At 37.7% G+C, this 27,686-nt stretch overlaps 1 protein-coding gene across 2 annotated transcripts; it reads left to right on the top strand.

The window, feature by feature from the left end:
• The first annotated feature begins 23,000 nt into the window (after positions 1-23,000).
• Positions 23,001-24,838, top strand: SMIM30 (small integral membrane protein 30). Of its 2 annotated transcripts, none has more exons than XM_065939663.1 (3): positions 23,001-23,044; positions 23,404-23,488; positions 23,952-24,838. In XM_065939663.1, exon 3 carries the CDS (start codon positions 23,983-23,985, stop codon positions 24,160-24,162), a length of 180 nt encoding a protein of 59 aa, XP_065795735.1. In that variant the 5' UTR covers positions 23,001-23,044; positions 23,404-23,488; positions 23,952-23,982; the 3' UTR covers positions 24,163-24,838. The 2 variants fall into 2 exon arrangements, with proteins under 2 accessions (XP_065795735.1, XP_065795736.1); XM_065939664.1 differs by having other exon boundaries at positions 23,023-23,044; positions 23,407-23,488.
• The last annotated feature ends 2,848 nt before the right edge of the window (positions 24,839-27,686 follow it).

The raw sequence follows: 27,686 nt of genomic DNA on the forward strand, positions 1-27,686 counted from the left end.
GAGGCTAAGACCTAGTGATTCCTGCTTTTTCACACATAATAGCATGTTTATTCATCCCACTCTACCTCTATAGTTGCCCAGAGGGAGAATAAAGTGCCTGAAGTTTCAACTGATAAAGATAACTCACCCTGAAACTTGCTGAGTAGTTTATGAGAGTTTACAATGCTTGTGGATTGTTGCTTATGTCTTGTATGCTGGGCAATAGTCAGGATGAAATGAGGCCAAAGAGTCTGATAAAATAGAAAATAACAGTCTGTGGCAGTCATATATAAAAATGACAATATGTGTATCATAAATCTTTACTCATTTTAGCATATGGCATATGTATTCAAGTAATATAAATGCTAAAGAAAAGGCCTTTAGCACAAATTGACCAGTGTCAACACTGGAAAAAGTACAAATGAACAAAAAAGAAATCCAAAGGAAAATTAACAGATCTCACAAATGTCTCAAGGATGAAAATACTGCTGTCTCCACAACATAGGAAAGAAACAACTTCTGGTAATAAATTCTACCAGATATTTTGGTGATAGTGTTATTTCTATTGCTTTTAAAAACATATTTTTAATTGTCCTACATATTTCCTTGAGCATACAAAAAAAAAAATCAGAGTCCTGGGGAATAGCCAAGTTGACAAGAGAAGGAAGGCCTGAGTGCACCTCCTCCCACAGGCACACCAAAATTACAACTATTTACAGAACAACTATCTATGAGAACCAGCTGATGACTAGCAGAGAAGATTTTCCACAACTAAAGATAAGAAAAACAAACCACAACCAAGTGGGTAGGAGGGGCAGAGACATGATGTAATCAAGACCCACAGTCCCAGGTAGGCAACCCACAAATGGGAAGGTAACCACAATTGTGGAAGTTCTAAGAAGCAAGAGATCCGAGCTCCAGATCAGGCTCCTGAAATTGGGGATCCTGCTCCAGAATGATGAACCCCCAAAACATCAGGCTTTGAAGGTTAGCAGAGCTTACACACAGGAGAGCCATAAAGGGCTGTTGGAAATGAGAGATTTCAGGCACTCAAAAATCTCACATGCTTCAAGTTCCAGCACAGAGACTATAGTTTGAAAGGAGCCTGGGTTAGACCACTTGCTAATCTTGGAAAGCCTCCTAAAGGGGTGGGGAGCAACTGGGACTCCTCCTGAGGACACAGACACTGGTAGCAGCCAATCTGGGGAGCCTGATCTACCAGAAGGACACGGGTGTGGCAGGTACCATTTTGGAGTCCTCCTCCTAGCTTATTAGTGCTCAGGGCTTATCTGCCCACCAGTGGGCCAGTACCAACCTCAAGACCCACCAGACAATGGAGACAGTCATGCTGAGACCTAAGTGTCCACTGACAGATGAATGGATAAAGAAGATGTAATGGATAAAAAAGATGCAACTGAGTATTTTTCAGCTATAAAAAAGAATGAAACCATTTGTAACAATACGGATGCACCTAGATGGTATTATGCTAAGTGAAATAACTTAGACAGATAAAGACAAATACTATGATTTCACTTATTGTAGAATCTAAAACAAACAAAACAGAAACAGACACAGACAGAACAAATTAGTCATTGCAACAGGGGAGAGAAGTGATGGGATAAACGAAACAGGTGAGGGAGATTAAGAGGGGTACAAACTTCTAGTTATCAAGTAAGTCACAGGGATGTAATGTACAGTATGGGGAATATAGTCAATAATACTGTAACAACTTTGTATGGTGACAAATGGTAACTAGATTTATCATGGTGATCATTTTGTAACACACAAAAAAATACTGAATCACTATGTTGTAGACTTGAAACTAATATAAATATTTTAAGTCAAACTAAGAGATTCCACTTACCACAGAATAGCTCCAAAGCAGGAAATACTATTTCCACTACTAAAAGTATTCGAAATGTGTACCAACATTCTAATACAAAAGAATTGTTCCCTACAAGGCTCTCTCAACAAAGTGAGGTGTTTTCACAAACAGGATTCAAAGGAAATAGAAGTCATGATGGCTTTTGCAGTTTCTCAAAGCATGATCAACAAAGGAACTCCCCATATCTGTGTCATGAGGCTGATTCCTACTGGTAGCAATGAAAATACTAATATATTACCTGCACTCATTTGACATTATTTAAGTACCTCCAACTGATGACTAATAAGATTAGGCTTTTAAAAAATTCTAGTTAGGTCTCCTTTCCTCCTTCCTTCCTTCCTCTCACTCTATCCATTTCTCCATCATTTCATCTTGTCTTTTCTTTTGTCCAACAGTGGAAAAAATGAGTGCCAGTAGGTCTACATGTACCACAATCCCTATCACAGGCTACACTTGAAAACTAATGGATCATCACCCAGAGTAAATCTGTCAATTTTTCACATTACCTACTCCAGAGAAAAAAATTATATTTCATATTTATCTAGGTGTCTACATCAAAAGCTTAGGCAAACTTTATTTTCTTGGACTCCAAAATCACTGTACAGTGACTGCAGCCATGAAATTAAAAGATGCTTGCTACTTAAAAGAAAAGCTATGATAAACCTAGATAGTATATTAAAAAACAGAGATATCACTTTGCCAACAAAGATCAATATAATCAAACTATGGTTTTTCCAGTAGATATAGATGTGAGTTGGGCCATTAAGAAGATTGAGCATGGAAGAATTTATGCTTTTGAATTGTGGTGTCAGAGAAGACTCTTGGGAGCCTCTTGGACTGCAAGGAGATCAAACCAGTCAATCCTGAGGGAAATCAGTTCTGAATATTCATTGGAAGGACTCATGCTGAAGCTGAAGCTCCAAATCTTTGGCCACCTGATGCGAAGAGCTGACTCACTGGAAAAGACCCTGATGTTGCGAAAGATTGAAGGCAGGAGGAGAAGGGAACGACAGAGAACAAGATGGTTGGATGGCATCACCGACTCAATGGACATGAGTTTGAGCAAGCTCCGGGAGACGGTGAAGGACAGGGAAGCCTGGCGTGCTGCAGTCCATGGGGTCGCAAAGTGTATGACAAGGACTGAGCAACTGAACGACAACAATATATCAGTAAGTCTATATTGAAAAACACTTAAAAATTCAAATCATTTTTTGCATAACTGGTTTGACTGTAGCATGTGTATATAAAGATCTAAATTAACTAACAATGAACCAAGCTGCTTAGCTTTACATCCCAACTTAAGTGCTTGGAAACACATAAACTAGGCAATTTTAATTTTATACTATTAAGGGTTGACAGGGACCCTGGTATCATTAAGTCCTACAAATATAAAAATATATGAGTTTATATTTTCCAGAAAACCCAGGTTTGAGTGTGTCAAGAGATCTCTCTAGTTTTATTAACATAAAAATCAATCTTTATTGTTTCAGGGTTATCTCAGTAACAGGTAACTGTCTGAAAATTGATCATCTGCTTCCTTTTCACAGTGATTAAGAATTGCCTGGTTAACAGAAGGCAGAAAATTACATGGCTCTAACATGCTTAATGTTATCTGAATCTAAACAGATGTGATAAGTAAAATCAAATTCAATCAAAAGAAACATTACCACTTTCTCAATGATCAAAGTAAAACCAATGATCTAACAAAAAAATTAGAGCCCATTCAAAAGAGACTCAAACTTAGGAGTTCCTAATGTTAAGGCTTAATTCTGTTCTGTCAGCTGGCATCAATATAAACTCTGTATTTGTCCAAATTAGAGAATCTCTTGATTAAGAAATCTAAGGTTCAACTCTCATGCACAGTATCCAAGCTTTGGTTTTTTTAATGTGATGGATGAAGAAGGGGGTAAAATGTGAATATTCTCTGCTTGCCTCAATGATCCATAGCAGGCACAGTTCTAATTAATCTTGCCAGTAACAAAACCATAATCCACAGAACTTACCTTCTCAGCCAAGCTGCTATTCTGTATCCTGACAGCTGAGTGCAGAATTCTGTGCTACCTTATGGAGTACAGCTGGTACTGGATGCTCCACCCAGATTCCTTCCTCAAGGATAAAGCATCTTTCTCTCAGCTGTTGGGAATACCATCTCTTGACAGTTCACATTTGGATCCCTCACAGAGAAACGCCCTTGGCCACAAAGAACTACCTCACTTAAAGTTAAGCTGCCTCTCAGGGGAGAGCCCACAGTCAATGAGCTTGACTGTGGAACAAAGAACCCCTTGCTTCAACACAGAGCATCTCTAAGAGGACATCCAGCTCCAGAGCTCCCTAGAGTCTCTACTGATGCTCAGTTGCATTGAGGGTCAGTGTCTCCCTCTTGATGATCCTCCTTTTCTCACTTCCTTACAGATGCACTCTGGAGACCACTTGTGAGATAACCTCTTCATCTCAGAAGCTATTTCCATGCAGCCTAATCCAAGACTCAAGTCAATAATTATGAAAGGCAAATACACTAGTATACAATAATTTTGCTGACTTCATAGATCTTGGTGTCAGTCTTGATCTTCTGTTATAGATGTCAACCTATTAATCGAGGCAGAGAAAAGATCTAAACTTTAATTCATCACTAACTGACTCCAGTTCCCATTTAATTGTATAAAAATTCAGGAGCCAACTCATTGGTATTATGCTGCTGCTGCTGCTAAGTCACTTCAGTCGTGTCCGACTCTGTGCGACGCCATAGACGGCAGCCCACCTGGCTCTCCCGTCCCTGGGATTCTCCAGGCAAGAACACTGGAGTGGGTTGCCATTTCCTTCTCCAATGCATGAAAGTGAAAAGTGAAAGTGAAGTCACTCAGTTATGTCCAACTCCCAGCGACCCCATGGACTGAAGCCTGCCAGGCTCCTCCCTCCATGGGATTTTCCAGGCAAAAATAGTACTGGAGTGGGGTGCCATTGCCTTCTCCACATTGGTATCATAGGTTACCTTATTTCTACCCTTTCTCCTGAACAATTCTGAATGTTTGGCAAAAATTATTGGATAATTTTGTTACTTAATTATAAGAGAAGAAATACTCTATATGAAATTCTAATTGAAAGCATAAGAAGCAAAGGAGAATAAAAATGATCTGTCTACAATAGATCTCTATGTTCCCAAAGATGGGACAAATGTACTTTTGTTCGATTTATAAAGATTCAGGCCTTTTCTGATCAAAATATAAAAGAATTATTAGAACAGCATCTACTTTTTATGTTTTCAATCTCTTAAAATCTCCTTTGGAAAGGAATGAAAGGTTGCCATGGATTCAATTGATTCTTTCATTCTATTCACTTTTCAATCCAAAGAATATGAAAAGATCCTTAGTTTTGAGTTCTTTGTTTTTCAGTTTGTTCATTTTTTTTTAGTTTTGTTGTTGTTTTAGTACCACTATTTTGAAGAATAGAAATAAAATCAGTTGGTCTGCCTAACTGTAGTCTCATTTGTATTAGTTAATACAAACTAAGTTTCTCTTCTAAACCATATGGACACACAGAAAATTAAATAGATCAGAGTACAACAGCAAATGCTGATGTGCCATTCTTTTTAAAAGATGTAACTATTATATACAGATATAAGTTGTCACACAGAAAAGAAAGCTTGCCTACAAAAATGCATCTTCTGTTTCCTTTGTAGAAATTTGTAGACATTTCTGACAAGGACAAATAAAATCACTAATTTGACAATGGTTTCCAATAGCTGAATGACAAGAATCTATTCCTGTTGGGGATAGGAAGATGCACATGTGGACAAAGATTCATTCTTTTACATTTTAGGAGGAAAATAAAATGATATGCCTTTCTCTTTCACTCCCAGTGAATTAAACCTAGACTAGTATCTCCAGATTTTTCTACAGTTATCCCTCAGCATTCACAGGGAATTGGTTCAAGGACCCACCATAGACACAAATATCTGAGTATGCTTAACTCTCATAGTGAACCCTTTGCATCCATGGGTGTTGAACCAGCAGATACAGAACCAGCATATGTGGAAAGCCAACTGTATATTTGTTGAAAGAAATCTGCTTATAAGTGAACTTGCACAATTCAAACCCATGTTGTTCAAGGGTCAATGGTACTATGTACTTTTATGAATAAAAATGTTTTAAATCTTCACATATATAACATATAAATTATATCATTTACTGTGCTAGTAGGTACGTTTCAAAACATACAATAACAGAAATATTATAAAAAATAAATAAAATGAAATTAAAATTTTATGTAATACCAGTTTATTAATTAGTGGTTCAAAAATCTCTCCTCACACTAAAATATTCTTATTAATAACTTCAAAATAAAGATAAATGCAATCAAATATACACCATCTCCTTCAAACTTAGCTTAACATTTATTGATGCTATGATTCAAAAGTCTGGTTCTTAATTCAATTTTGGTTGCCATAATCTAGAAAGAAAAAGCTACACAAAGATAAAAAGATCCAAATAGATGAGGCACATTATTGACTGTGCTTACTAAATCATGAAATTCATTTTGTAATCATTTCAGTGGTATTATATTTAACCCACGGGGTTTTTTTGCAAGAACCTTTGAAAGTTATTTGAACCAAAACTAGATAGCACAATATGCTCATCTACTTAATAAGAAAGACAAGCACCACAAAAAAAACTATATATGTTGAAAGTGAACTAATAAATATGGGCATGATGTTTGACTCCCACTCTTTCTAGAATAGCTGGGAGACTCTTTAGAACCCATGACTATTTGACAAGTGGGCAGTGTAAGGCACTAGTACTAGTGTTAAACCATGTGATAAATGTTAGAACATTTGTATTTCTTATTTTCCAGAGGAAATTAATTATAAAAAGAATTTGAAAATTTTCTTCCCAAACTCTCTAGCAATCCAGGAAGAAAATATCTGACCTAAAAAACATACTAAGGAATTGCTTCGAGAAGAAGACACCAAAATTTTAACCTAGGTTTTCTTTCAGGCTTTGCTTCAAATACCTAGATAGTATAACAAGCAGGGTCAGCATGTTTCCAGATCAGCACACTGCACATATTTTGGTACTCACATGCTCAAAAGTCAAATATACAGTTGACCCTTAAATAACACAGGGGGTAAGGGCACCAACTCCCATGCAGTCAAAACTTTCTGACTCTCCAATATCTTAACTACAACAGCCTATTGTTGAATAGAAGCCCTACCAATAACATGAACAGTCAGTTAACACATATTTTGTATGTTATATGTTTTATACACTGTATTCTTATAATAAAGTAGAGAAAAGAAAAGAGTAAGAAAACCAAAAGGAAAATAGATTTACAATACTGTATTTATAGATGCCATAAGTTTACATCATCTGTCTATAAAATGAACTGTCTGTCAGTACCAGATTGAGGGCAGGAGAAGAGGGCGATAGAGGATGAGATGGTTCAATGGCATCACTGACTCAATCGACATGATTGAGTCATGAGTCAATCGACATGAGTTTGAGCAAACTCCAGGAGACAGTGAAGGACAGAGAAGCCTGGTGTGCTGCAGTGACAGGTCACAAAGAGCTGGACACAACATAGAGACTGAACACAACCTACATTAATACTGCATTATATGATATAAAATACTGCAGCTTTATACAGAATACTAATACTACAAATCAAAACCAAAAAGATAATATGAAAAAGAAACTCATATTTACAGGTACAGTGATTCATGCATTCATAATGAAGAAGCAGCAATATGATTACTTTTTAGTAGCCAGAGTCACTAGTCTATATGGTAATGAATGAATTTTGATAAAATTTTCATGGCATACAGTATTACAGTCATATTCATAATATAGTACCAGAAACATTATAACTTTAAAAAAAATACAAAAATATCTTATACAGTTCTTACTGCAAAACAAGTTCACCACAATAGCAACAGGAGGTAGCTATGAAATTATTACATTAGGAATAATGTACTACATACCATGTGGCATGTGGGATCTTAGTTCCCCACCCAGGGATCAAACTCATGCCCCCTGCAGTAGAAGCACAGATTCTTAATCACTGGATTATCAAGGAAGTCCCTTTTGTTGCTTGGGCTTCCCTTGTGGCTCAGCTGGTAAAGAATCCACTTGCAATGTGGGAGACCTGGATTTGACCCCTGAGTTGGGAAGATCCCGAGAAGGGTAGGGCTACCCACTCCAGTATTCTGACCTGGAAAACTGCATGGACTGTTTAGTCTACGGGGTCGCAAGAGTTGGACACAACTGGGTGACTTTCACTTCACTTTGTTGTTGCTCAGTTATTAAGACGAATCTGACTCTTTGCACCCTCACAGACTGCAGCATGCCAGGTTTCCCTGTCCTTCACTGTCTCCAGGAATTTGCTCAAATTCACGTTGAGTCGGTGATGCTCTCTAAACATCTCATTCTCTGTCACCCCCTTCTCTTCCTGCCCTCAATCTTTCCCAGCATCAGGATCTTTTCCAATGAGCTGACTCTTCACATCAGGTGGCCTAAGTGTTGGAGCTTCAGCATCAGTCCTTCCAATGAATATTCAGGATTGATTTCCTTTAGGATTGACAGGTTTGATCTCCTTTCAGTACAAGGAACTCTCAAGAGTCTTCTCCAGCACCACAATTGGAAAGCATCAGTTCTTCAGCTATCAGCCTTCTCTATGATCCAACTCTCACATCTGTACATGACTACTGGAAAAACCATAGCTTTGACTGTAGGGACCTTTGTCAGCACAGTGATGTGTCTGCTTTTTAATATGCTGTCAAGCTTGTTATAAATTTCTTTCCAAGGAGCAAGCATCTTTTAATTTCATGGCTGCAATCACCATCCACAGTGATTTTGCAGCCCAAGAAAAGAAAATCTGTCACTGCTCCCACTTTTTTCCCCTTCTATTTGCCATGAAGTGATGGGACTGAATGCCATAATCCTAGTTTTTTGAATGTTGAGTTTCAAGACAACTTTTTCACTCTCTTTCAGCCTCATCAAGAGGCTCTTTAGTTCCTCTTTGCTTTCACCATTAGAGTGGTATCATCCACATATCTGCATCTGGTTGTTCATATTTTTCCCAGCAATCTTGATTCCAGCTTGTGATTCATCCAGCCCCATATTTCACAGAATGTGCTCTGCACAGAAGTTAAATAAGCAGGGTGCTAATACACAGCCTTGTCATACTCCTTTCCCAGTTTTGAACTAGTCAGTTGTTCCATATATGGTACTAATTGTTGCTTCCTAACTCACATATAGGTTTGGAGAGACAAGTAAGGTGGTCTGGTACTCCCATATCTTTATTTCCACAGCTAGTTGTGATCCACAGAGTACTGGAGCCTTTTGAGTAGTCAATGAAACAGAAGTAGATGTTTTTCTGCAATTCCCTTGCTTTCTCTGTGATCCAATGAATGTTGGTAATTTCACCTCTGGTTCCTTTGCCTTTTCTAAACACTGTTTATACATCTGGAAGTTCTCAGTTCATGTAATGCTAAAGCCTAGAAAACTGCATGTTTATATTTGTTTACATTTCTCTCCACTGCAAATGGTGCCATATATGGTCTGTAAGTGTATGTGTAATTTTTGATAAATTTTAACTCTCTATAATAGATTTGTGTATATTTTATGGTAGTAAATGATAAAAGAAACTTGTATCTACATGTATTCTACGCATTCATTATACTTTTATCTTAATTTTTTCTATATTTCTGGGCTACACAGTTTCTCTGAGTTTCATCAGATTGTTGCAAACCTCCACAAAATTTTCCAATATATTTATCAGGAAAAATTCAAGTGGACCCCCACAGTTCAAACCCATATTGTTCAAGGGTCAACTGTATTTTGATATCCAGTGTTTAAGGGATTTACTCACTCAGAAGTTAAATCAAAATAGTTAATTTCCCAGGAAAGCACAATTTGAAATTTAGAATAAAAATAAATATGAAAACTTACTTTGGTCCAAGATTTAATCATCCAGCAAAGTACAAATGTACAGTACAATGACTTGATAGTCACAAATCTGTTGAGAACATATGACTAATGGCAGGAAGTATTTTGTAGGTATTCCACAGTAAATCCATTTTTAAGACATATCACATTCAAAAAAGCTTGATTAAGCTTTTATCCTAATCCTCAGATTATAAACTTTCGCTGGTCTAAATAAAATATACAGAATCTAAAAAAAAAATAAAAAATAAATAAAATATACAGAATCTACCATTCATCTGTTCACTTTAGCATTACATATGAAACAGTATCAGTTACATATACTGGTGATAAAATATAAATAATAAACAATATATCATATACTTATGTACTTACAAATATTAAGAAATCATTAACAAAGTTTTCTCTTCAGAAATAGAAGTCCATTTTGCTTCCAACTTTAAATAAAGAAATACTAAAAATAAAGCCTTTGAAAAGATAAATAGCAGGGTCTCAGAGATTTTTAAACAAACTCTTGTAATGAGAACCAGACAACTAGCGTAAGACTTGGAGGTGGTAGGAGGAGATAAGAGAACAAGAGAATGTCAGGTTCATATGGAACTTTCAAGGACATCGAAGCTGATCAGCTTTTGAAGCATGGATCCTTTCTATAACACCATGCAAAGTGTTCATTAAACCAACCTACTGACTGATCAAGGGTTCACTGCTCACCAACGCAGCCACTTCTCTCTTAAAACACTAGAAAGCTTTCCTTATATTGAGCTAATACATGCCTCTCATTCTCTGTCACCCACAGGCAACCAGAACAACTCCAGCTCCTTCCCTCTAGGGCCTCTCCTACGGGATAGCTATCAAAATTACTAGTTAGTCTCAATGAATCTTTTTATTTATATTCCTTTGTTTTTCAACTACATTTTTCAATTAAAAATTGTAGTCTTACCATATCACACTACTAGTTAATACCCAGTTTGTTAACGTTTCTCAGTCGTGTTCAACTCTTTGCAACACCTGGACTGTAGCCCACCAGGCTCCTCTGTCCACGGAATTTTCCAGGTAAGAATACTGGAGTGGATTGCCATTGTCTACTCCAGGGGAATCTTTCCAACCCAGGGATTGAATCTGCTGCAACATCTGCATTGGCAGGCAGATTCTTTACCACTGAGCTACCTGTGGGACCTATAAAAGAACACTATATTGCTAGACTTGCCCCAAAATGGAAAGAGCAAAGTAATACTTTCCCTCTCCATTCTAGATACTACACATCTATTCTTGCAGCCCAAGATTATACTCACTGTTTCCATGGCTATGTCACATACATTGATTCAAACTGAGCTTTATGCTGACTAAAACTTTAGCCTTATTTTGTCAACTAAAAATTGTCACTCACCATCTGCCTCTACAAGGATGAAGTCACTAGCCACTGCAGTTGCTGACCTCCAACAAGCCCCAAAAAGAGTTTAGGGTGGAGATCAGGTATGAGGCATTCTGTGATCTGGGAAAAACTGGCAGAAAAGGCCTTCAGATAAAAGATTTTATGAGCCCAATTTCTTGCATCTTCTCATATCCAGAAAAGCACTAAAATCATTAACAGAGACACCTGCTCTTCATGACTAGCAGTCACCTTCTTCCAAATGTGTGATTGGTTACTTCTATCCCTCTTCACCAGAATCACATATATATTGACATCCCCCCCTCCACCTCTATGGAGCACCACCTCCCAGGCTATAGTCATCATTTTGCTCCAAATAACTCTTAACTCACAATTCTCACAGTGTGCATTTTTTTCAGTCGACAAATTATTCATTTACTCAACAGATATTTATGTAACTCTCAATGGTAAAGAATCTGCCTGCAAAGCAGGAGACCTGTGTTTGATCGATGGGTGGGGAGAAGGAGATGGCAACCCATTCCAGTGTTTTTGCCTGGAAAATTCCATGGACAGAGGTGCCTGGCAGGCTTCAGTCCACGGGGTCACAAAAGAATCAGACTCCACTTAGCAACTAAACAATAAAAAACAATTTAAAAATTGTACTAAAAGTATATTACAATACTAGGAACAGTTATGAAAAAATCAGCGAGCTATAATTAAAAGAGGTTGAGACCTGGACCCAAGCCCCACTTCATCCAGCTAAAACTGTGGGAAAGAACACTTGTTAGATATATTCAATTTTCACAACAGGATAGCTATCTTGCTAGATCCTGGTCACAGTTCCAAAACATATGAATAGGCCTTCAGCCAGAAATTTAGAATACCAGCACTCCAGGTTTATCCAGTTCCCTTCCAAATACCTACTGAGAGAAGAAATGTTTAAAGAGGATAGGTCCAAAGCTTTAAAAATTCAATCCTTGGTTAACGTTGAATTACCAGAAAGCTACATGTTAGGAACCAACCACATACCATTCTGATCACCTTCAGGGAGTTGCATTTAATACTTTGTCCTAACCTTTAACAGATTATTGTAAGAAGTAACCATGTGAAAGTCACAACTGCATTATGTTTTAAAGTTGCTAATACTATCCATTTTGCTAATGAGTTCCTTTTACTGCTAGAAAAGGCTTTGTTTCTCTGAGGAATGAGATGTTTCAACAGTTCTAACAATGGAAATCATCAGGATGTTTTATATATTTTTTAAGAAATAAGTTTTACAGAGAGAAAAGTAAGTTTATAAGAAATAATGAGAAAAATGCCATTTAATACATGAACAAATATCAAGAAATATTTGTATTTCCTGCTTCATCAGCAACTGGAAAAGGGTACAAGAAAGCAGTATGGATAATTCAAATCGGGTCTTACTAAATTTATTATTAATTAAGTGAAAGATCATTATTCAGTTTGCTCTATATTTCCTCTTCCCAAATAATGAGGCCCAATAACTTACTTTCCCCAATGACAAAGGTTCTAAGATCTCATGGACGTAAGAACTATCTAGAGAATTTCTTTAAGAAATTTACAATTTTAAATAAACTCCCCATGTCACTTGGGAAGCAAGTGAGCCACATAATACATGCTGAGAACCCTCTTCCAGGACTAACTTCCAGATCACTTGAATCAACTCTTGTCACTCATCTCTGGGCTCTCTGTTGTCTCTCTTGGTCCCTCTAAAAACCTGGTGACCAATGGTATAATGAGTATTCTTACGAAGGCTCATACTAAAGCAGAGAAGATGAAAAGATTACGTCCCTACTCTTATGCAGCACAACCACGTTCACTTTAATACATCCTAGTGTTGATAGGCATGTTCACAAAGGCAATACTTCACTTTGACTGTCCGATTGAGGTCACTTATTTTGACTCTCTTGAGAAATGAGAACTAAAAATGCATTAAAGTAGGTCCAAACCACAATCAAATCAAACTGTGAAAAGCACTGCATAGGACCTTTTTCTCAATTGAACCAGTTGCAATCTTTTTTTAAAATGTAATCTATTCTACTTTTAAAATTAAGAATTTTCCTTTGAATAGAAAATCTGGCAACCTCCTTCAGTAAAATTATTCTTCCTGAAAGTAAGACCTTTTTGTTATAATTTTTAAATTATTTATGATGATTTTAAATTCAAACAATATCACTTTCAGAATATCTACAGGCAAGTAACCTGTTGTCATAAAGGATTCAGAGAATAGATTTATAAACAATCAATATTACAGGCAAGAGTAAAGAAGCTTTATTGTTGCTCTCCAGCTCACCATCAGCATTTCATGGATGAACAAATCATTCCATGACAGAAACTGATGTTATACCATAAAGTTCTCTACCTGGACCATCTATATGATTTTTCAAAAGAAACATTTGAAAAACTAAACATGACCAATCGCTTACAGTATGCCAACTAAAAATTCACAGTAAATGTCTATATAAAAGGTTCAGGTACTCATTTAAGTTACCAAGATCAATCTAAAAGTTACTGCTTTCAAGCTATTTCTTACTTATAAAAACTCTAACCTTACACACATTCTATCATGACTAAATTAACTTTAGATAAAAAGCATTTTCAAAGAACAAGTTGAGATATCCAAGGCAGAAATTCAGAGTCTGAAAAATGAGTGATTTTACTCAGAAAATGACCAGATAGAAATACTTTAAGTCTTTAGATTTGAGAGAAATCAAGCTAAGACCAGTTGGGGCATGATTCACTTTCCTATGCTACTTGCATTTTCTATCTGGTATGTTTTTAATTTTATAAATTTCATGTTGTCTCCATGGTTACTCGTGCTTAATCATAACAAGCACCTGGTCTATACATAGGAATTAATATTTCCCTATGAACTGCACATACGAAATTGCTCAAAACCTCTCTATACTTTTGCAATGACTGTTTTTCACTTCTAAGCAAAGATTTTCAAAAGGTTCTTTATTTTCTTTTCTTCCTTTTTAAATTTTGTACATTATATGGACTTCAGTATTCTCATGATAGTTAAGATTTGCTAACACATCACAATCTGTGTTACTTTACATATGATGTCTATGCCCATCAGTAAGTACTCTTCTGAGATTCAGTCAGACATACTTTAATTTTTAAAAAATATTTTTGTATATACCTATAAAAGCCTAAATCAATTAACAAATTAGGTGAATACCGGTATTCATTCATTCACCAAACTAGAGCCTAGAGGGAAGTATATAAACATCAACAACTCCTCAGTGACTCACCACAGTTAGGTTTCCTAAGCAACACTGGAACACTTTATTTCTAAGAAAATTAAAATACAGTTTGATGATGTGGACATTTTCCACATGAAAGCATGTGGGCAATGATTAACAGGCAGACTTTGTCAAACTTCCTAGGTTCATACCCTAACTCACGTATGTGACCTTAGACAAATTATTTAACCATGCCTCAGTTTCCACATCTGTATCGGGGATAATAACAGTATCTCCCTCAGAGGATTATTTTAGGAACTAAAGGGATCTACACTGATTAATGTGTAGAATAGCTCCTGATACATTAGTTAGTATTTAAACATTTATTAAATATAAATCAATCAAAGTCTTACCCCATGTATCATGAAAACCTGCTTTCTAAGAAAATCTTTTTTTTCCATGAGAAATATTTTTTTCACCCTCCCATAAGGCAAGATAGTCCTGACTTTAAACTTTCTTATGAAATACTTAAATGTTATCTGATCAGCTAGTCCCATATCTATGAAAGTTCTAGGCACTGACCATATTGAGCATTTTATGTATCACTTCATTTAATCAACAATGAAAATCCTACAAAAGATTGGTGATCTTCCCATTACAGATGAGAAAACTCAGGTTTAAAGAAGTTAGATTAATTTGCACAAATTCACTGAGTTAGTAAGTGGCAGAGATGGATCCGCAGATGACATCTCCACAGTCAATGTTTTTAATCAGTCCATACCATTGGTAAAGTACTACATAAAAAGATAATTTCACAGGACTTCCCTGGTGGTACAGTGACTAAGATCCCACACTATCAACACTGGGGTTCCTGGTTCAATCTCTGGTCAGGGACTTAGATCCCACATGCCACACTTAACAGCATGGTGTAACAAAAACTGAAGATCCTGTATGCTGCAACTAAGATCCAGCACAGCCAAACAAATATTTTTTAAAAAGAGATAATGTCACAACTTTTCAAAACTATAAATTTGTTCCATCCAGGTATTCTTAGCCTGTTCCTGGAACCCCAGCAATGTAAAATTTGAATTTGTCAGTGCCTGTGGGCATGGTTCCTCTGCTTCCTGAACACCACAGACTTGTGTATGTGATTGATTCTCACAGATTACTAAGGTTCTTTAGTGGAAATCAAGCCTACATGGGCAACAGGCTCTAGATGGTGCCTGGAACCATATGAAAAATGATCTTTTGCAGCTTGCCCACACATGTCTGTAAAATGCTGGCACTGGAGTGTTCAGACTCAGCAGGAGATTTTTCTGAAGGAGCTGAACAGCTTTAAAAAGTGCAGTTTATCTCATCCTGTTAGCCTAATGATTAGTCAGTTCTAATGCAGCAGTCTCAGTGATGAATGTCCTATTACTGATGGGAAATACTGACTAACTATGGGATGGCCTTTTTTAATTCTGAAGCTCCAATAAAATGTCTCCACTCACTTGGCTGGGCTCAATCACTAATGAGGAAGTCTGGGTTTTATGAACTTCCTGACACACACCAGTCACTGCAATATCTTGATGTCAGCCTATCCTGCCTTCCCTGATGGATCCCAGTAGCCCCTTCCTTCAGGGACTACCAATGACCCACTTCTAACAGTTAAAATAAGCAGAAGCAACTTCTTCAATCTTCTCTGAAACCACTTCTCAGGAATAACTGACATGAAATTTTGCCCTCTACCACTCAGATGTGTGTCTAAAGTAATGTTCTTTGTCTCTGAGTATCATTACCTAGTAGTAACCTCCTCTGTTTCAGTGAAGGATGGTATAAGCTTAGGTTCTCCTAAACTGAAAGACTAAATTCTGGATCTGATAACACTAGATATTTAATGCTGAAAGAGGAACTATATAGAAGCCTGCAGGAGCATTCAGACAACTTGGGCAGGAGGTGGGGGTATGGAATATGGCATTGCTTCAGAAGAGCTGTGGCTCATGTTGCTACCAGAGATGTTCACACGCAGAACCTGTAGCTAGCAGATGCTTGGCACAGAAGAAGCTGCTCTTCTCTGTAGCACTGCTAAGGGAATGATCATCTCTTTTAGAAGCGGGAACTACACATATACAACACAGCACTCATTGTCCTTGTCAGTGATCTAGACAAAACATCTAAATCTGAGTTACAGTTAGGAAATAATAGTTCGTTAAGATAGTTTACAGGCACATCAGAAAAAAAAAAACAACTTCAGGTCAAAGGAATAGAGGGGATCATTATACTCACTGTATCTCAGAAATTAATCCCTGCCTCTACATCACTTAATACTAGCAAATCCTAAGCTGACATTTCCAATTACAGTATACATTTATAAGCTAATGAAAACCACATATATGACCTTTGACTTAACAAGTCAAAGACAAACTTTAAAGAGAAACAAACATGATTTTTAAAGCTATTCAGAAAAATAGAGTTCCCTCATCCATGAAGATAAGCAAATTAGCTGTAAATAGGAGTTGTAAGAATAATACTTATCCTCTTCAAACAGTGGACCTTACTGAAGCAAAGGAGGTAAGATAAAAAATCTTGGTACCATGTTCAACACTGTGTTGAGTGCCATCTCTCAGGAGTAAGACAGAAATATTTCCTTCTGCCCTGCAAGCTCTGCAATTAATTATACCATTAAAAAATCTATCAAGAGTAATATGTTTCTGGGCTTCCCTGGTGTCTCAGGGGTAAAGAATCCACCTGCCAACGAAGGTGGATACAAGGTTCCATCACTAGTCCAGGAAGAACCCACAGGTCATGGAGCAACTATGCCCATGCACAATAACTAGTGAACCCACACTCTAGAGCCTATGCTCCACAAAGAAGAGCAGCCCCCGCTACCCACAACCAGAGAAAACCCTTTCACAACAACAAAGACCGAGCACAGTCAAAAATAAATAAACAAATAAAACCTTTTTAGACGGAGGGGATATATGTATACCTATGACTGATTCACGTTGAGGTTTGACAGAAAACAACAAAATTCTGTAAAACAATTATCCTTCGATTAAAAAATAAATTTTAAAAAAACAAAGAAAAAAAAGAGTAATACATTTCTCTGAGCCCACAGTCTCAATTATTATTATTCTCTTTTAGCAAAGCTTCTAATGCTGCCATTTCCTTTGCTGAAATTTATAGAAAAAGCAATGCAGATTTATAGGTTAGCTGCTGTAACTAGAAATAGAATTCAAAAGTGTTTGTTTGTTGGGTTTTCTTCAGGTAGCCATTGAGTTCATTCCAGCTGAGTGATTTCTTGGAGCTATTCACCCATATCTAGACTCTATCGCCTATATTTTCAAAACCCTTTTAACCCAGTATGATGAATCAATGATGTGACAATCACTGAATAGAGAATATATTTTAAAGATAAATGTAATCACCAGTGGGTATGAAATAAATATTAAAGTACCATCGAAGGAACAGACAGACAGCCTTTGCATAATAGGGGAATGTTTTCCAGTCAGCTCTGAAGCCAAAGCCTGCATGTATGCGTGTTAGGTTACTTCAGCCATATCTGACTCTTTGTGACCCTGGGGGACTATAGCTCCCCAGTCACCTCTGTTCAGGGGATTCTCTAAGAAAGAACACTGGAGTGGCTTGCCATACCTAAAATGCCTCTTTATCAAGGGAGTTCCACAGACATTTTTTATTTACCATGTTTGTCTGCAGAAGAGCATATTCACAATGGAGAGAAGGCACATTTTGAAGACCCCATATTTCATGAATTTTATTAACAGCTGCTAAGTCACTTCAGTCGTATCCGACTCTGTGCAACCCGATAGACGGCAGCCCACCAGGCTCCTCTGTCCCTGGGATTCTCCAGGCAAGAATACTGAAGTGGGTTGCCATTTCCTTCTCCAATGCATGCATGCATGCTAAGGCGCTTCAGTCGTGTCAGACTCTGTACGACACCAAGGACAGCATCCCACCAGGTTCGCTGTCCACGAAAGTCTCCAGGCAAGAATATTAACAGTATATAGTAACAATAGTTAATATTTAATGACGGGCTACTATATACCAGCCACTAATTCCAGAAATTAACTCATGCAATCCTCATAATTAAATTGCCAACATCCACTGGATCATTGAAAAAGCGAGAGAGTTCCAGAAAAACATCTATTTCTGCTTTATTGACTATGCCAAAGCCTTTGACTGTGTGGGTCACAATAAACTATGGAAAACTCTGAAACAGATGGGAATACCAGACTACCTGACCTGCCTCTTGAGAAACCTGTATGCAGATCAGGAAGCAACAGTTAGAACTGGACATGGAACAACAGACTGGTTCCAAATAGGAAAAGGAGGACGTCAAGGCTATATATTGTCACCCTTCTTATTTAACTTATATGCAGAGTACATCATGAGAAACCCTGGGCTGGAGAAAGCAAAGCTGGAATCAAGATTGCCAGGAGAAACATGAATAATCACAGATATGCAGATAACACCACCCTTCTGGCAGAAAGTGAAGAAGAACAAAAGAGCCGCTTGATGAAAGTGAAAGAAGAGAGTGAAAAAGCTGGCTTAAAGCTCAACATTCAGAAAACTAAGATCATGGCATCTGGTCCCATCACCTCATGGGAAATAGATGGGGAGATAGTGGAAACAGTGTCAGACTTTATTTTTCTGGGCTCCAAAATCACTGCAGATGGTGACTGCAGCCATGAAACTAAAAGATGCTTACTCCTTGGAAGGAAAGTTATGACCAACCTAGACAGCATATTAAAAAGCAGAGATTTTACTTTGCCAACAAAGGTCCATCTAGTCAAGGCTATGGTTTTTCCAGTGGTCATGTGTGAATGTGAGAGTTGGACTATAAAGAAAGCTGAACGCCAAAGAATTGATGCTTTTGAACTGTGGTGTTGGAGAAGACTCTTGAGAGTCCCTTGGACTGCAAGGAGATCCAACCAGTCCATCCTAAAGGAGATCAGTCCTGGGTGTTCATTGGAAGGACTGATGTTGAAGCTGAAACTCCAATATTTTGGCCACCTGCTGCGAAGAGCTGATTCACTGGAAAAGACCCTGATGCTGGGAAAGATTGAGGGCAGGAGCAGAAGGGGATAACAGAGGATGAGATGGTTGGATGGCATCACCGACTCGATGGACATGGGTTTGGGTGGACTCCAGGAGTTGCTGATGGACAGAGAGGCCTGGTGTGCTGCAGTTCATGGGGTCAAAAAGAGTTTGACACGACTGAGCGATTGAACTGAACTGAACCCTCATAATATACATATGAAGTAGGTACTACTGTATCCCGTATTACAGAAGGACAAGCTGAGTTTTACAAATGCTTACTGTCTGTTGTCATACATTTAACAAGCAGTAGAGCCAGAATTCTTTTTTTTTTTTTAATTTTTATTTTTCAGTGGGTTTTGTCATACATTGATATGAATCAGCCATAGAGTTACACGAATTCCTAGAATTCTAATTAAGTGGCCTAATCCCAGAGGCCCTCTCAACCAGCAACTAGGGGAACAGAAATACAAATAAGAAAATTGGTACGTACTGAGCTCTGGTATCTTTTTGGTCACTAATTCTCATATTTTATTAAAGTAAAGTAAGTTTCAGAGAGATTAAGTAACTACTCAAATCCATGAAATCAGCCAGAGGAAAAGCTAATATTCCATATACTACATCACAGCACCTCTCCACAACTTAAAGACTAAGTGACAGAAACAGAAGCAGAAATCTCACTTCAATTTGTTTATCAGTGTTTTTATAAGACAGTGATCAAGGAAATCTATCTGGAAGAGATGCTGGTAGGACCCAAAGGAAAACAACAGATAAGAATAAAATCAGCAAAACCAAGGGAGAAAGGATCTAAAACATTAGAGCACTGTAGTGTTGGGTGGGTGGGGTGTATATGTGTGTGTGTAGACTGTTTCATTCTGTTTTCAACTATTCCTTTTATTTTCTTGATGAAAACTTGAGTAGTTCTCAACTAGGAACAGTATCTCATCAAAGACTGTCTGGCAATAGTGAGGGCAGTTGATTCTCTTCATGATTGGGCAATTCTAGTTGCATTGAGCGGGCACAGGCTAAAGATGCTAAACATCCTGCAATATAATGTCAGCACAGCAAAGCCCTAACTCACAAAAAATGCCAATACTGCTCGTCCAGCAATAAAAAGTACTTAAAAGAAACCATTCCAGTATCGCTAAGAGAAAATAGACCATCCAGGTGGACTTACCAATTGTGCACCAAGTGGACAGAGGAATAAATAGACACCATTATAGACAGGTTCCTGACAAAGTATGCTTCTGTTTTAGAAAGGCTTTAGAAAAAGCATTTTACCATCCTGTGTCTTATATGTACGTAGACATAAAGTTTTGCTATTAATATGATAGAGAATATATGTAAGACCTAAATTTTGAGTGAAGACTCAAAATAATCTCTGTCTAAATATCTTCACAGTTTAGCCCAAAAGCAGACTTCTTACTTATAAGGTAGTTTCTACTGTGAACAGTATAAAAGTGGCTAAACATTAATCAAAAAACTTTGAATCAATAAAACCACAAAATTGGCATGCTTAAGAAACAGCAAAAAGATGAGTGTGATTTGAGTGGAATGAGCATGAATGAATGAGTGACTGGTAGGCTGATGTTAGAAAGGCAGGCAGAGGCCAAAATGTGTAGGGCATATTGTGAGTCTTAATAAGGAGTGTGGACTTAAGCTTATTGGGATGGAACTCGAGAACTTTAAGCATGAAATAAATGATCTGATTTATTTTTAAACCACTAGTTAGGGGAGTAAGAAAAGAAAACTGAGAACTAGGATACCATTCTACTTGGAAATTAGGGCTGTGATGAGACAAAAGCATATATAGCAACACCTTTGTTAAATTGCCTCATTAGGGGAGATGCTGGTTTAAAAAGTTAACCAATTTTATTTTGAAATTACACAGGTCCAAAACATCCCTGCACAAACTTCTGCCACTCTTTTTCAGATAGGCCAAGTGATCTCTTAACATAATTTAAAGAAAAAGCATTTTACCACCTATAGACTCTTCAAAGTTAAAATTAGTCCATTATTTTCAATGCTGACACACCTAGAAACAAGTCTGCAATAATACTAAATTTGTTGTGGTCTCTGCTGGCTTCAGCTAACTGAATAAACATATACGGAAAAATTAAATCCCCAAATTGCTAACACTAGAATGCAAGAGAATATTTTAAAATAGATCCTATTTCTAATATATGGCAACTCACTCCAGTATTCTTGCCTGGAGAATCTCATGGACAGAGCAGCCTGATAGGCTACAGTCCATGGGGTCGCAAAGAGTCGAACACGACTGAGCGACTTCACTTCACTTCAGAAAAGTACAAAACTAGAAGGGGCTCAAGGCAAGTAAGTCAAAGACAGAATTTGTTAAAATACCCAAGTTTTTTTAAAAAAATAATCAAGTTTAGAGAAGCAATGCTGACTTTATTGTGTAATTATCAACAGACTTCCAACTCGCAACACACATTGCTTTGGTTTATTTGACACTGCTTTGTCTCTCATGGAATCCAGATGGCACATTTATTTATTCAAATAATTGTTATCAAACAACATTTTTGAGCACCTGCTGTGTGTGTGTTAGAAGCTAGCAATATAAAGCTTTGCTGTCAGTCCAGAGATTAGTAAAGTGTAAGAAAAAAGATGACCAATAGTAAAAAAAAAATTACACGCCAATTAGAGGCACTGAACTAAAATATACCTTCTGTGTCTGAGAGACTGAATCAGAGGGACTAAGCCACATCATTAATAACTGATAATTTCCTGGGTGCCAAATAAAGTTTCTAGTCAGTAAATGAAGAGTTCAGAAGACTGGGTGACTAGAAAGGTTCAGTAAGGATTTCATAGGTTGGATTGCAGGAAAGGCTTTCAGGAAGGCTTTCTTATGCAAATAATTTATCCTTATGATTTAAAAGTAATAATTCACAACTTTCCCTATTTGGGGATATTTAGGGTGGGTATCACAAACACATGAGTGAGAAGTCTCTAAAGTGTACCATACACTGCACTCCTGAATGGGGAAACTCAGAACTCTAGAACCTGAATCCGAGATCTTAAGAATGTTTAACTTGTTTTTCCTTAAACTCCGTTTTTCCCTACAAACGTATTAAACACTTTCCAAAACGTCTTATTAATCATATTTTCCCCCACTGCTTAAAAAGAATTAACAAATGTCATAAGACATTTAGAAAGATGGTGTCAAAGGACTCCCTCCTTCAAAAATGTTAGAAGCCGCTAGTTTAAATGTATTTGAAAGAGATGGCTTTGTTCCATCTCAATGCAGACTGAGGTGCATGCATTTCAGTCAAAGGACAAAAATTCTTGTGTGTCTTGAAACCTTGAACAGCATTAAAAAATAAAAGAAAAACACTTGCTGTCATTTTTTGACCTTTTTTTTTTTTTCCAGTGAGCTTCCGTACAAATACACTACACCACTTTACCAGTAACAGGCTTGGCCACGTGAGGAAACCCGGGAGCTCGCTCCTCCTCGCCACGGGTACAGCGGGACCGTCATTCCGCAGCCAGTTACGTGGAAGCGCTCCGGAGAATCCTGGGAGTTGTGGGCACCGGGGATTGTGGGAAATGTAGTTTGGAGAGCTCCGCCCTGCTTACCATTTCTGTAATGGCTGCTTCCTTGAAGGTAATGTACGAGCTTGTCTCCGAAGGCTCCTTAGCTTGCCCAGTATATTTGTCAAACGGGGCAAATTTGCACCTTGCCGGGCCAAAGCAGGGATTGTTTTAAAGTCTTACTTTCAAGTCCTGGGACGAGCTTGGTTTTCGGTTGACTTTTTTTTTTTTTTTTTTTAGCTTTTTCTTTATAGGCGAACTAACCAACTTTTAAATCTAGTTCCCGTTTGAACAAACTGTTTGTCTTTAGTTATTACCCATTCCTCTCTCTTCCGTACAACCTCCCCGCTCTTCACTGACTCTAAATGCCTCTTTAAAATAATAATAATTAATAATGTGTAATTTTTAAATCCTGCTACGCCCCTCTGATAGTAGGTGCTGTCACGTGGAATCTCTTAGCCTCAGCATCCGGAGCTGCTGGAAGGGAGTCAGATAGAATTAAGTACCGCCTTCTTTGGTAAGTCTTACTGTTTCCCCACGACTTCACAGCTATATGTTGTTTGACTTTGCTAGATTTGTCTGCATTTCCTGGATGGGAGAGATCCTAAGAAAATGTAATTTTCACTCACTAGGGCAGTTTCCAAGTTAGTGTCTTGTGCATCATCATCTATCTTTCTTATGTGCTACTGTTCAATTTCTGTTTTGTTGATACCCACAGTGTTGGCGTTATACAGTGTGGAAAAATCGCTGGAGTCAGGAAATTATCATGAGAAAGGGAGATTAGCCTCAAATGACCATCTTTAATTACCGTTTACTTCCTAAAGGTTCTTTAACCATAAAATGAGATGAGTCTGAATATAATTTATAAATTGTACCTAATTGAAAAGGTTGCATGAACTGTTACTTATCATGTATTCAAATTGTCATTTGAAAAGGTTGGAATTTTTAATGATTCCTTTTTTCCATGTTTTAATTTATAGAAATCTTCATCCTTCAAGAACCAGCCACATCATGATCTCAGTTTCAACACAGTTGTTCCTAGTCCTGTTTTCATTGCTTTTGGTGCTGCCTGTTGTTGAAGCAGTAGAAGCCGGAGATGCAATTGCTCTCTTGTTAGGTGTGATTCTCAGCATTACAGGCATTTGTGCTTGTCTGGGGGTGTATGCACGAAAAAGAAATGGACAGATGTGACTTTGAAGGGCCTCCTGAATCAAACCTTCCCCTGAAAACCTTTTGTGCTATTGAGTTTCTGAACTGACCTTTGGTGTCTGAAAGTTCCCCAGAAACAGTTAATAGAGAAGTTTCATATTATTGGTTATTTTCCTATAAAAAGGAACAGATTGATATACTGTGTTAAAGGGAAAACAACATGTTTTTGTCACAACAGATAATGCACTGGAAAATGCCATCTGTAATTTGCATTTGCTGAAATTTGCATAAGTAATATTTCATAGTTTCAGAATTCTCAGTAGGAAGAAGGAAACTCTTGCCCAGAATCCTAGGAAATTGCCACTGTTCAGTTACAATCACTGCCTCCTGCATCATTGAGGAATTTTTTCTCCATATTTTTATTGGATTTTTGTTTTGTTATCTCCCAAGTTAGTACTGTACCTAGACATTAAATACAGTTGGTCGGAAATTAAAACTTATCTCTTTGTGGGAAAAAGTTCAAAAAATGTATTCAATGTATCTAGCATTGAAATGGAGAGAAGATTTAATGTAAAAAAAAAAAAGAAAACTTTATATTGACATTGAAATGGAGAAGAGATTTATTGTTTAACAAAAACAAAAAAATGTTTATATTAACTGAGTTACATCTCCATGGTGAGAAGTACTATGTTAAGTATAAACTTATTATGTAAGTTAATTTGTGGTGTTCATTTCTGTTTATTTCAGACTGTTTTTATCTCTGAACTTTTTATAAACTAAGTGGAGGCAAGTAGATGCCTTATGTTAACTGTGACTCCAGCTTTTAGAGATATAATCAGTGAAAAATGAGAAATGGGCAGCATCAAGGTAGGAAGAGGCCCCTGGTAGAGAATCCACAGATGCAGAAGGCAAATGTTACGGCATGTACTGATTTACACACAAACCACATGAGGCATACTCTCCCCATCCTTCCTACTTAAAGTGTCCTTGCAGCAGCAATGTCACCTGAGGACTTGGTAAAGCTGCAGTCTCAGGCGCAGCCCCCTCCATCCCACCCCCAAACATTTAGATCAGAATCTGCTTTTGTTTCAAGAACCCAGGATAACTTTATACACATTCAAGTTTAAGAAGATTGTTCTAACTTGTTTGAATGCAAGGATCAAATAAGTTGATAAAAACTATTAGGTTCCTAGGTTCCTCTCCTGGTTGCATTGTAGGTTGGGGTATGGAATTCTTTGCTTAACAAGGGTCCACAGTGATTCCTTTGACTGTGTAGATACAACCAACATAGAATTGTATGAGTAAATCAAACTGCTATGGGGTCTTAATGAAAGCAGGTAGTCACATTTTTTTCCTAAACTAATGCATTATCCATTCTCTAGCTCTCCAGGCAACATTGGGACCCTTAATTTTGATCAGAAAACAGGCAATAGCAATCTAAATTCCTTTGTATGCATTTCTCCAGATATGAGCTGACCTGGCTTGCATGAAGGATTTGGTGGGGGGTACAAAGAATGAGGGACAGCCACACACTAAAGACAGAAACCACATGTATCTGTTTTTGTCATAGCTGTTTTTGTTTGTTTGTTTTCCCACCAAAGAAAACAGTCTTTTATTCTGATAAATTGGCTGTTATACATTGAGTAATAGAAAATTTTTTAAATTTTTATTGGCGTTCAGTTGATTTATAACAACTTTTTTGCATGTCTTTTTTTTTTTTTTTTTTTTGAAGATGGAAAAAGAAATGCAGATTGTGGGACAGTTTGTCCTATCTTACATACCAGCCTACTGGTACTGAGGTAAAGAGTCTGTTGCTGCATCCTTACATGTCTGAACTTTTCCATTGTCATTGGAAGAAATCCTACCTAAAGCACAGGAAAGCCTGTTTTTGTCTTTACTGGAAGCTCAGGTGGCACGCGACAGTTCATAAAATGGTTTTAAAGGTAGGGGAAACCTAATGCTTGCTTGTGTGCGTGCTGAGTCATATCTGAATCTTCGACCCCATGGACTGTAGCCTGCCAGGCTGGGCTTCCCTGGTGGCTCATCGGTAAAGAATCAGTCTGCTAGTGCAGGAGACGCAGGTTTGATCCCTGGGTCAGGAAGATCCCCTGGAGAAAAATGACAACCCACTCCAGTATTCTTGCCCGGGAAATCCCATGAACAGAGGAGCCTCGGGGGCTACAGTCCCTGGGATGGGCAAAGAATCGGACATGACTTAGCATTGGACAGAGACCGTCAGTCATGCCCTACTCTGTGACCCCGTGCACTGTTGCCCTCCAGACAAGAATACTAGAGTGGGTTGTCATTTTCTTTTCCAGGGGGATCTTCCCAACCCAGGAATCGAATCCATGTCTCCTGCACTGGCAAGTGTATTCTTTATCACTGAGCCACCTGGAAAGCTTTAAAATACATTTTAAATCACAGTGCATTGGTTATTTAGTCACCAACAGATAGTATTTTTTTAAATGTTCAAAATAAGATTACAGGCAAATATTCTTTAATGAGCCTGTATTTCTGCAAGTGCCTAAAAGGAATTAGAAACTGCCATTTTTCTATTTTCTCCTTAACAATAGAGAATTGTGAGGCAACTTTCAGTATACATTTTGATGTATATGATGAGGAATAGCTTCTCTAGTTCTTTTCTATGTAGGTTGGAGTATATCATTTTGCCTGAAAAGAGCAGAAACTCTTATGGTCACTCTAAAGGTTTTGTGAGCCACCAGCTGTCTTGAGAATCTGATGAACACCATGGTCGTTTCCCTAGAAAAATGCACATACATGCTGGCATCTTTTGATTAATTTCAGGGAGTTCACAGAGCTGAAGTTCATCTAGAAATCCCAAATTACAAAATTTGCTGTTTCCTTTTTTTTTCTTTTTAGTTTCTTTATAATTCTGAGATTCTTTCACTTGCTCTGAGGGTAATACCTGCTGTGGAGCAATTATAGGAAGAATGGGATAAGCAAATGTCCCCTGGGTGCCCAGCATAATTTGTAGACATCTAGTAAATGCTCTGTATATATTAGCTCAAGTTAAAAAGAAGACTAATAGCTAAAATCAGCAAGAAATGCTGGTTGCCGACCCATTCATCCAATGCCAAAAATCAGTGCCTCTCCTGTATCATTTCTCTTTGGTGCTTTCAAGATGTCTTTTTCTCCTTTCTTAGTTTTTAAAAGGTGATGTATATGTCTTGGCATAAATATCTTTGGGTTTATCCTGTTTGAGATTCACTCAACTTGAACCTATAGGTTTGTGTCTTTTCCCCAAATGTAGGTGATTTTTAGCCATTATTTTTTCAAATGCTCTTTCAGCCATATCTACTTATTTCCTTCTGGGACTCTGCCTTATAACTGCTAGACAGAGTTAAAAGTCCTAGGGGGACCTCTTTACTGCTCCTTGCTTGCCCTCCGCTGACCCTGCAGGTAGGGTACCTTGAGGCTACTAGGAGGGAGTAGAAGTTCAGACTCCCCACATGGTCTCCACTGGCCCATGGCCGTGTCTAAGCACATTACATTTCTGGGTCACCAGCTTTTCCAGTCCTACTCAGAGATCTATGAGACAAGAAGAA

Source organism: Muntiacus reevesi, chromosome 6 (genome assembly GCF_963930625.1).
Source record: "Muntiacus reevesi chromosome 6, mMunRee1.1, whole genome shotgun sequence".
NCBI classification, from domain to species: Eukaryota; Metazoa; Chordata; class Mammalia; order Artiodactyla; family Cervidae; genus Muntiacus; species Muntiacus reevesi.